Genomic DNA, 12,287 nt, shown 5'->3' on the forward strand with positions numbered 1-12,287 from the left:
TCTGTCGCCAGTCCGATGCAGAAACAAACACAACCTAATTAAAACAATTAAATTTAAATTAAATAAATTTGAGAACAACGGAGCTTTTGAGACCCACTGTGAAATAGCCCGACAACCGGCAGGAAGTCACAATCGGACAATAACTCATAGTTGAATTATTGACAGTGTTCTAAAAATAATTGAATCGGAAACAGGGCGGGGTTTGTCAATTATTTGGCAGATCCCCACGACATAAATGTTATATTCAAACCGTTCGGTTAAAAAAAAATATGGTATATAAAAATATAAATCATCGATTCCTAGCTATTTACAGAGGCAAAATGCTTGTCATTAGTTTGTTATTATATGCAGGTCAATGAGGAATGATGAGTACTCCATCTATTCTACTAATTAATGCAATGTATATAGGTGTGAATGTATTTATTTGCGTGAATGCGCACTGAATGTGAGTTGTTAAATTTCGCATGCATCGGGGTTGAAATTACCAAGCTCGTTCACGTAATTTAAAAAAAATCATTCTACAATTAAATACCATAATTAAATTCATTTGAGGCTTATATCCGAATAATTATACAAAATATAAGTAAGAAGAAAGAAAAGAGAAAGAAATGAGAAAGAAGCAGAAGGAAAGTTTTCTTCCTTAGCTGTTGGTCATTATATCACATTCTTCAGAGTTATAGAATCTTTTAGATAGAGAAAAACGTTTAGATCTAATTTAAAATTAACTGTCAGATTTGTCAACATGCAGGAAAGTGATGTTCTGATAAAAACTTTTTATTACTTATCTTATTTTCAAAAATTGTACGTAAATATTTAATAAATTGAGGGGTTTTCTTATGAGGTATGTGGTGGGTCAGGGAGGTGATGAACCAGTAGGTTTGGTTCTCCCCAGAACCTAGTCTGCCTATTGTTGGATTTTCTCATGAGGTCTGCGTTTGATATCCAACGGTCATCAGTGGTCTGTCGGGGATATAAGCGAGGTTTTATAAACAGCCAACTGAATTGAGCGAAAAGCCTGTGGGGTGATAACCAGTAGTTTCGGTGAGTTGTTTGCTGCGGACGTCAGTGTCCGTCATTGGTAAGCAAGGTGAGGCACCGACCCAAACCAACTTAAATAGGCAAAAAGCCTGGGAGGTGATGAACCCGTAGGTTCGGTTCTCCCCTGAAACTTGTCTGCCTATTCTCGCCCGTTTCGGTGTCTCGCCTTCGGTAGACGTCAGGGTTATAAGTAGGGAAAGGCACCGAAAAACTTAAACTTAAAAAGCTTAAGAAACAGAAATTGCTGAAACGCTTCTGACATACCAAAACTACAAGGATAGAAAAACCAAAATGATAAAAACGACCAATATTTTTTATCAATATTGTCCAAAACGCTTTTTTTCCACAATAAAATTACATTGTTATTAAAAGAAGAAGAATTACAGCGTCCTAGCCCTTCAGGGCAACCTGGACAAATTGGTTTAAATCAAGTTTGTTTATAAGTAAACACTTACTAATATAGAACGTCGTTGGCTAAGTGTCTTTCGTAACGGACGCTTTTACATAGAGACCTTAGAACTGAATCTCTATAATGAGATAGGGCTTCCAGGCCGTGCAATCCATAGTAGATAATCTGTAGATCCTGGAACAGAAAAGAAAACGTTAACAACGCTATTTACTTGAGAGAAAAAACACATAATGGAATAAATATTATTTTTAAGTTGTATGAAATCTACTATGCTATTCATAATTTTTTTTTATCGCTATTCCAATATTTCAGGACTATAACATTGTTAATTGTATGGATCTATGTACCTTCATGTATTTTTTTTTATAAATGTATTAATTTGCGTGAATGGATAGGCTTATCCCCAATTGCCCTGAAGAACATCTAGTACCCTGAGTAGTGTGAATGATTTGTGGTGTATGTATGTAATTTATTAGCGTAAATGGCAAGGCTTACCGAGTACTTTGGTATAGTGAATGCAAGGCAGACAATTGTTTTAGATATGTTTTTGAATGTGTTCGTTATTTGCGATGTTTGAGCCACAATTAAATTGGCGCTGAGGTACAGAAAGGTAGCAATAAGATAAACAGAACAGAGAGTCAGTTATCGTTATAACATATAACATCAATAATCCTGGGGTAGTATGAATGATTTATGGTGTGTATATAATTTATTATCGTGATTGGCAGGGTTTATCCCCAATTACCGCGAGGGATATCAAGTTTTCTAGGGTAGTTCGAATGCTGCCCAGACCATCATGTGTTTATCTTGTCTTTGTGTTTCTGTGTATTTTATAAACCAATGACGAGGTCCTGAGGTACAGAGAAGCTAGCAATGGGGTAAATAAAAGAGATAGTTGGTTATATCGTAAAACATCATCTTAGCATAAAACAGTAAAAAAAGTAAGTTTTTCGAAAAAGATAAGAAAAGAAATGCAAAGATAAGAAAGAGATGACTAGCAATGGCCAATGTGGTTTGCCGATTCTAAAACTACTAAACTAAAAATAAAAATAAATAAATGAGTTTTGTAATATAATGCGAATGCAAAGTTAGAGAAGCTTGTTTCTGAAATATTTGGTTCAAGAAACGAACTTATACTCCTTGCTTAGTTTAAAAAGCATAACGACTTAATCATAAGAGGTTATTGTTAACTGTTGAATATAAAAATATAAAATATTTACGATCCGGGAAGATCGGTAAGTTATACGGCAGCTTTCACGTGAATATCGACGAGATCCGAATATTTATCTAGAAAACGTGGTTGAAAGACAGTTTGCGTGTTAGAAACAGATTAGAGCCACCGACGAAAAGAACGTTTTTTCGTGATATTCCTTATTGGAAGAAAGCTCCCTGCAGAAAAATTGAAAACGGTGGCTCGTTACATGATGGAAAAATAGACGCGTCAATGCTAAGCGAGTTGTAATCGCCGGTTTTTGTGGCGTCTTCCTAGTGTTATTGACCTTCGTAAATACTCTGGGAAACTACGACAATGCTTGTAGAAATTATGTACGATAGCATGTGAGAAATACGAGAAAAAATTAAAATTCTTTCTTCTACTACATACCAATTACTTTGCAATTTGCAATGAACGGAATGAAAATTCTTTTTGCAAAAACATAACACGTTAATAGAATCTCAACTGGTATAAAGATTTTATTTATAAGGCGATAGCACATTAAATCATGTATAAAAACATAAACATCATCAACAGGAATTTACACATGTCGTAATAGACATCGAAAACCGATCTGGAGCAAATCCAGGATCGATTCCCCCCTCAGCTCGTACTTTCGAAAATTGTGAAAAGGGCTGCCACCCTTGGACAGGCTCTTTGTAATTTATCCTTGAAAGATTGGCTATTGTGATGGTGGCTTTGGAGCTTCTCCGACCCGAACTATCACCCTCATCTCTTTTAGAGCCTTTTTCACAATTGGGAGTTTCGTCATTTGTCTTTAAAGAGGATGCTTTTTCAAGACCTGTCTGTTATTCTTCGAGTTAAGGGGTTCATTTCATGATAACCGTTCATTTACCATTTAGTCAAACAATAGTTAAAGATAGAAAACTATGTAAATAAGCCCATGAATCGGGACAGAGGCATGCGAAAAAATTTATCGAAGGTTTGCAGAAACTAACTGCAGATCTACTAAATACAGGACTTGCTAGGACTAGAATAATAGTTCAATTGCTAAATGGCCACTGCAGACGGCAGATCTACTAAATCTAGGACGTGCTAGGATTAGAATAATAGTTGGACTGCTAACTGGACACTGCAGACTCAGGAGGCATATGTACAGACTTGGAGTGGCAGAAACAAGCCTGTAAGAACAGGCAGAAACATATTGCCAATAAGAAGAAGAAACTGCGGAACATGTCCTCTGTTGGTGCGTAGAGCTATGCAGGCTGAGATTGCCCTTCAAAAGCTTTGGGGTCTGGTAAAAAGTCTCAAGCTTAACGAGGAGCTCGAGATTAAAAAAATTGAGATGCATAAAAGACCAATACTGGTGCACAGGGCGTAAAGAGGCCGGCTTCTATATATCTAATCTAATGCCCATGAACTGGCAATTGTACGCAAACATACAGCTGCACCAAGAGAATAGAATGTCACGCAAGATTTGGTCTCAAGGAGCACGATTACATTAACGTAGGAGACAGAAACACTACAAATTAAACATAAAAAAATAGATGAAAGCAGATAAAAATATATATAGAAAGAGATGCACAGAATAGAGAAAGCTAACAGATGAAGCGGAGAAAGGATGGGAAAAAAAGAGTAAGTGGCAGAGAGTGAGAAGAAAGTGGAAGTAAAGCGAGATTAAGAGAGAGAGCGGGAGAGAATGAAATAAAGAGAGAGACTGGTTCAAGGTATGATCATGAAGAAGAAAACAAATTCAGTTGATGTGATTTGTTTTTTATCTGCTGGGTGGAAGGAACTTGTATTGTGAGATAACTTGTCCTTATGGCTTAAGAAGAATTGTAGTTTAGTCGTTTCCGATCATTTTGGTCTGCCCGTCTTCGCTGTTTTTGGTCTGTAGGTCACGTTTGGACATTTCACCATCTTCAGTAAACGGATAATCTCCGTTATGGAACAAATTGGATTATACTTTGGTATGTGCTCCTTTAATTAATACACACTCCATTAATTAATTCATTCGCCAAGCTTTCAGCTTTATATTTGGCAGTACATAAGGAAATATATTAAGTTTCTGTTTTCAGCATTATAAATATCGACCACTTTTTCATTTACGAACACTCTGGATCAAGGTATGGTTTTGAAGAAGAAAGCAAATTCAGTTGTTACTGCCTTCGACCTCTTTCAAAAGTCATCATCAGCGCAAAACAATCCTAAATATGCCTACACATTGACATATTTAAAAATTTTTCGGGCTATTTCAAATTTACTTCAAGACCGACTCCTAACATTGTCAAGGGCTTACAGTCGCCGTAAATAACTTAAATATGCCAATCTGTAGACATATTTAAGATTGTTTTGCCCTGAAGATCACCTTAAAATAGGTAGAAAGCTTGGCAGTAACAAATCAATTTGCTTTTATTTCTAAGACCATACCTTGATCCGTGTTCGTGAATCAAAAATTGGTCCATAACTCTAGCATTGAAAATATGTAAAGAGAGGGAGAGGGCGGGCGCGAGAGGAACGGAGAGAGAGAGAGAGAGAGAGAGAGAGAGAGAGAGAGAGAGAGAGAGAGTACGGAGCAAGAGAATGTTAATGTTTCATTTGTAGTCGCAGAATTTGGTCCAATTTGACCATCTGAAAATGCTTTTTTCTTCAAGACTATACCTTGATCCAGTGTTCGTGAGTGTAAAGGTGGTCGATAATTCTAACATTGCAAATCGATAAAGAGAACGAGTAAGGGAGAGAAATAGTGAAAGGATAAAACGAGATTTTTGTTTTCCTTTTTTAACGAATGTGACACATGTGACACCATACATTAAGTAATGCATAACTGTTACTTTCCGGGGTACGATGTCTTAACAACTTCGGTAATGTGTCATTATCCAATTTTTTAGACAAATACACACACACAATACGTTAAACTCTCAATAAACAATCCGCCGTATTTATTTGTCAACACGTGAGTCAATGAAAAGATGAAATCGACCGAATACCAAAAGATCTGAAAGTTAAGTCTTTTATCTTTACCCTTGTGCGATGAACAATTCGGGAGATAATCAAGGGAAAATCCTTTTTTTTCTTTCTCTTTTTAAGCATCTGTCACAGCATGCATTGCAGATTGCACCACTGTTTCCGACTCGATGTCTTGCAGGCTTTGACACCGTGTTATTTTCACGTTCGGAAGACGATTGTCGGCGAGGCCCGGGTCAGTGAAGGGCCACTGGAAAGAAACGTACTCCCGATCGGCATGGTCTTGCCCACTCCTTGTGCAAGACCCGCCGGGATTGCGACACGACGTCGTGAGGTACAAGCACTTCCTCACAATACAATGGCCTACATAAACGCCTCTTAACAAAAAAACAAAAAAAAAGCATGTGTAAATATTTCCATTATGCCCTACGTTATGTCTAAAATTAGTGAACAAACTAGTCCGAATGAATGAAAAATATAATAATTTACAATCTGAATTTCTAATAATATAATTTAAAAAATAATATCTTTAATGTCTTTATAAATAATATAAATATGTAAGTTTTTGTTTTAGTTGTACATGTTACAAATGTGATCACAGTTTGTTTTTTCACACGTCGTAGCACTAACACTAATGCCAGCACTGCACCCCTGAGAACATATGCCATAAGAAACCAGCCGTTGCTGACACTCAGAGTGATTAGGTGGCAAGGTGGTCTCCGGGGTCATCCGATTAAGACGACGTAGTGGGTAGGTACCCTGGTTCTCTGGATGTGTACAGGGCTCGACAGTAGGGTTAGGTCGTATCGTATGGAACTTTTGGAATCGGGACAAAAGGAATGGTGAGGTTTGTGACGTAATAAGGATTTCTCTAAGAACGCAGTGGATGTTGGTTAGTTTGGCAGAACCCCACAGTTCCATTCCGTATGTCCAAAGTGGTTCAGTAAAGTCTTTAGTAGGTTAGATTAGTTTCGACCGGCAACACGGATTTCGATCTTACAAGTAATCTTCGTAGTTGTCCAAGTCTTCTGTCAAGATGTTGTCTCTTAAGTCTTGTGTGGGCATTCCACGTCAGCGTAAGTGACGATGGTATTGGGGTGTTCAGGTAGGTCAGCAGTATAGATTAAAGGATGGGCTAACAAAGCCCTTGAAGTCGGTCTTATTTCCGAGAACACGTTGCCGCACCTGTCTCTGAAGCAGCGGTCTTAGGTAGGATTTCAGGATAAGATAATAAAGAGTGGGTAGCTTAATTTATAAAGCCTGCCCGAATGTTAAATCTTATGAAAAGCCTGAGTTACATCTAGGGCGCACCCAAGCAATATTCTCAGTACTCTAGGACAGAAAAGATGGTGTTGACATCTCTGAAACCTTGTTAGATAGTGAATGAAGTAGGCGGAAGCAGAATTGGTGATAGGGAATTGTAAAGGGTATCTAGAATGGAGGTTAATTGCTTTAAAAGGAGTCTTCGAGGATTTTGGACATTGCCGGAAGAAGGCTGATGGGTCTGAAGGTTGCGTTTGGTTGGGAGGTTTGTGAGCTTTAGGAATGAAATATATGATATACCTATAAATACGTTAGATAATTATAAAAGTAGTTTCATCTTTTGCATATTATGTTCAATAACGAATCAATTCTTTCACATCTTTTGAACATCTAAATTAACTTAAAGTTCAATTAACAGCAATTATATTTTGACAAGATTTTTAAATTTTCATTAACCCGCTGGCCTTGAAGTAGAGATTTGCAATGTGTTGAGAAAGCGCTGGAGTATGTTTGAAATAGTACATGTAACTTATTCAAAAATTGTGTTTTTCAATTGTTGTACAATGGGACTGTTCCTATGCGGGGTGGGCCGTGGGTAATGCAGTCCAAATCAACAGATTATAGGTGTGCTTACGTCCGGGAGTGAAAGCACAAAAAGGAAGTGATTGAAATTCCTTTCAAATCCAAATGTGTCCATTACCGATCGAAACCCTTTTCGGGACTTTCAAAGATATGTTCGGCGGCCTATTGTTAAAAGTTTTAAACAATTCGACAGTTCAGCGGATGTGTCACGTGACGGAGGCAAAACGCTTCGTGGATTGTTATGGATCAAACCACAAAGCCGACCGGCCGAAACTAGTTAACTAATTATCAAGATCAGACACGAAATCCTATTTATTTCCCTCTGGCCAAAATCTACCCTTAATATACACAGGGCCGCTATTTAGATGGCCCGGTTGAATTTCTTTTGAACTAATGACACTAAAAAAAGTGTTTAATATTTTTTAATCTAGTTTCAATGTTTTACCTTTTTTTGGAGAAAGTTACACAGGGTACATATCCAGTTCAACTTCAAAATTCGGCAGGCAGTTCGAACATGAAATGTGATTAATAATATAATTTTAATAATAACCAATTTAAGTTAAAAAGTCCTTTAAAATAATGTGTCATGATATATAGGGTCGTATTTGAAATTTTGAAGTTGAACTTAAGGTGCCCTGTATAATTTTTCTCCTAAAAAGGTAAAAATTTGAAACTAAGCTAAAAAATATTAAACACATAATTTTATTTTATTATTATTTTTATAGCGTTTAATCATCTAAAAAGGACACCCTGTATACACATGACATTAATGAATAAAAGGAAAAGAACCACCATATACACACACACACACACACGATGAACATACATTCTTCAATAAAAGCTAGTCCCTCTGAGAGCATATCGCAGAGCACTTCCCTCATTAAAAAAAACTGTTAACTTGATAAGGCCTATCTCGAATCGATCGAGGTTGGAAGGCTTGGCTAGACCCAAAATATTTTGAAGGTTTTCATTATCTTATGATCGGAATTGGAAGAAATGTTAAAACAGCAGTGTCAGGATGAAAAAAGGATCAGTACATCATAAGGGACATCATACTATACGCGGACGTCAAACCCCTTTACAATACATTTAACATAATTAAAATAAAGTTCTTGTTGGTAAACGATGACCTCCTCAGCAGAAGATGGGTGACTCTGTCCTCAAACTTGTACCATCGGGGAATGAGCCTAGTTAGTCAGATAGACAGAAATTGCCAAACGAGAAATAATATTACAGAAAAATTTATGATTATATGAGATTCTTGAAGTCTGCAGGTTGATGAACGTGAAATATGGTCATTTCTGGTCATCCTAGTCTGTGTATCGTCGTTGGTTTTGTTCGTCAGCCGCATTTCGATGGTTATGTATAGTATTTTGTTACTGAGTCCTAATGTGAACAATGCAAAAACCTATCATTGAAAAATACAAAATACCGAATAGCGCCTGAAAGACCAGCAGGATAGGCTGAGGACAAGGATTGCATTGTAAGCACAGGATGGGAAAGGGTATCAGCAGATCCACGTACAAATATCCATTGGATGTCGCGTACAAGGGGTCAAACCACTTTACACTTTATGGAATTCGAACCCAGATCCGTTATCCTGGCTAAAACGAGAGGTTAGATGCCCTAAAGCCTCGGCAGAGTATACTGCAACAACGGACCTAAGGCGCTACATTGTGGGACTCCTATTTCAGCCATAAGCACAATAGAGGGCATACTAACTGCTTTAATGTTAGAACTCCACTTAGGGACTTAAGGGTAATGAATCTGCAGCCTACCTATTGTTGTTTTGGCCTAGCAGGTGCGTTTCGGTTTTTCGTCATTTTCAGGGATCTGCGTCGTTTTCAATTGAGAGAACATCCACTGAAACAGACCTAAACAGCGACGAAAGCATACCAAAATAATTATAAAGAACCAAGCTACTCTGAACTAACAATAAGTAAATTAGATAATATACATATAATCTATAGCATGATGAGATCGATGGCCTCTATCCTATGGAATCGAAGTCAAGCAGTGAGGTTGTCGCAAGATTATCGGGTAAAAGTGAGAAAGGTTTTTGACACAGGAATAGGATTGATGGGATAGTTTAGAATGAAACTTTTTGTAGCGGGATTGTGATAAATCCAAATGAGAGATAGTATGAACATTAGGTCGGTATGGATGGTGAGGTTGGAAAAAGCAGACAAGGATTGAATTTGTTTAAATTTGGAACGCTTAGAAATCGCATAGAGTTTAAATCTGACACAGCAGGTCAAAAGTCTTCTCTTGTTTGTCAATGTGATCTTAGACCGTCGCAATCGTTTAAACATTATGTTAAGACCCTTTGCGTTAAGTATGAGGGTTTTAAGTCAATTTGTCGAGGCAGAATCAACACTGTAGAAGTACATGGTGGGCACGTCAAATCTCTGGTGGTCACACAGAACACATTTAAAGAATCTACATCTTTGACTCTCGGCAAAACGGTGGATTTGTGTCCCTAGCGTGGATTGAAAGTGAATGTATTTATTGGTGTGAATGTGTAGTTTAAGAGGGTAGATGGAGTAACGGGTAACTCCACCACCCTAATTGAGTGAATAGTATGTAAATGATGAGAGTGTGAATGGATTTAGGGACTCCATGCGTTGGATGCTGACACGACCTAGCTGATGATAGCACCCGGAGCTCAACATCGGTGGCTGGACCGATACGACCGAGTATTGCCCCTGACTGCCAATACCCGAGATGGGTGATCCTCGAGCACTAGTAGTAGTAGTTCTAGTAATTGCAATGTAATATGTAGTAAAAAACAGACCCTAAATCTTTCAAAAACTAAATTTGCAACCTCATTGGAAAAATTTTCGGTAGAGCTATACCCTTTTCTTTAATTACATCGAACCAAAATACAGAACTTTCATGCTAAATGGGAAAAAAGTGGTTACGATGTGAAAAAGGGGAAATTGGTTGGGTTAATCTAGTAATTCAACATATTGTCCTGGGCAAAATTTATTCTCTCCACTTTAAGATAATACAAAAAGCACAAAAAGAAAGAAACACATAAAAAGAGACAATAAACATGGTGAACAACCAAATTCAACACACCATCATAAAAGTTGAAAGGGGTCGAGAATCTGGGCCATGGTTCACACGAACTTTTTGCTTCATTTGAGTTGTAGAAGCGAAATTGTACGAATAGCGAATCACCCTGAATAAGTCCAAAAATCAGATTACTGACTTTCAACAATGAGCAGAATTTCAAGTAAGAATTATCAATATTACGTTCGAATATCTTACGGATGAGTAGTATAACTGACGCATTGCAATAAATGTCGAAAATTATTCAACATCGACGGGCAAATCTTCTATCTGTTATTATGAGGTCGATATTCATACTATCGCTATTTCATAAGAAAAAATATCCCATACTTTTTCTTACGTAACAATATAGACTTTCTGAGATTACGGTTTTTTTAACTGTTTCGATTAGTGATGAATGAGATATAAAAAGCTTTCGCTGGATAATTATGCTGGCATCATTTACAAACGCCAACTCCGATTGTAATCTTACGTCTTGGAATTAGATGGAGAAAGTATAATTCTGTGCGCTCTTGTTCACAGTGAGATTAACAAGTTGGAAACAAAAATATAAATATAAAAATAATGATTATGCGGAGATCGTGAGATGCGGTCTGGTGTGACGTAGGTTTTAGAAAAACATTTTATTTATTGTGTCAACGTTTCGGTCTTTATTGAGATCATCTTCAGGGCTCAAAGTGTTTGTTTTCCGTGTAGATGTGTCATTCTTGTCTGTCGTGCACTCTCAACATTCCAGAGAAGAATGACACATCTACAAGGAAAACAAACACTTTGAGCCCTGAAGATGATCTCCATAAAGATCGAAACGTTGACACGATAAATCATTGACTAACGGTCACTAAACACCACACATATAAAAATAATAAAGATTCGATCATCTGATAAACGACTGTCAACAGTTGAATTGATGAAGTTGATCGTTATCAGTGCAATGAATAAACAGTAAAAATTCTGATGTCCAAACGAAGACGAATGATAAATATCTTATGATTTTAAAAAATTTGAACAATTTTCCGTATTATTTTTTATCAAGATATATACCGCTTATAAAAATTATACAAAAACGGAAAATAGGAGTAAAATAAAAACCCTATAATAATTAGCCCCCTTTCAACAGCAGGTTTAATAAGTCTTAGATCGATGTTACGGTCAATAGCAGTTTGATTGGAGTACTTGCTAGCATTAATTACAAACGGGTTTGTTGGAATGGGTTTGCGAAATGAGAGGATTCGTCCGCGAATTCATGACCGCATATTTCATCCGTAGTGACAACATTGGAAATGCGAAAATTAATCAATGCCATTCATTTAGGAAAAGGCAGATTTCGCATTGAACAGGAACCCAATCGGCGTTATCGTTGTCTTCCTTTCAAAACCATGACGAACTGTACGAACCGTTAAATTATCAAACGGAACGGTTTGACAAATTGATATGAATATTGGGAAATGTAAAAAGTCCAATAACTTAAATGAACCTATAAAAAATCAGGTTTTGTTTTGGTATAATTTTCAATTAAATATGAAAGAACTTTAAGAATATGAAAGAAGAAGACCTATCATTCCAACCCAATATCCATACGACGCAATAACCTTGGCTGATATGACCTCTATACATCTTAAAACACTGTAAGATTCTTGGGGTCCAATGGGGTGATGGACCTGTACTTTGGTCGTTTCTTGTCATCCTAGTCTGACTTTCCTCATTGACTTTATTTTTCAGGCGGACTCGGAAACCACCAAACTATACACTGGTAAAATTAATTTCTCGAGGGTAAACAGT

The 12,287-nt window shown here is 37.1% G+C and overlaps 1 protein-coding gene across 6 annotated transcripts in view; it reads right to left on the reverse strand.

Annotated features, from left to right (window-relative positions):
- Positions 1 to 12,287, reverse strand: part of LOC106668129 (rap guanine nucleotide exchange factor 6) — a 283,118-nt gene that overhangs the window by 208,392 nt on the left and 62,439 nt on the right. For all 6 annotated transcript variants that reach the window (XM_014396659.2, XM_014396650.2, XM_014396616.2 and 3 more), the window contains exon 3: positions 1,494 to 1,621. In XM_014396659.2, coding sequence (XP_014252145.1) covers positions 1,494 to 1,621 — 128 coding nt within the window. The remainder of the gene's footprint in view (positions 1 to 1,493; positions 1,622 to 12,287) is intronic.

The sequence above is a fragment of the Cimex lectularius genome, unplaced genomic scaffold, assembly GCF_000648675.2.
Source record: "Cimex lectularius strain Harlan isolate CLEC.00 unplaced genomic scaffold, Clec_2.1 scaffold187, whole genome shotgun sequence".
Taxonomy (NCBI): domain Eukaryota; kingdom Metazoa; phylum Arthropoda; class Insecta; order Hemiptera; family Cimicidae; genus Cimex; species Cimex lectularius.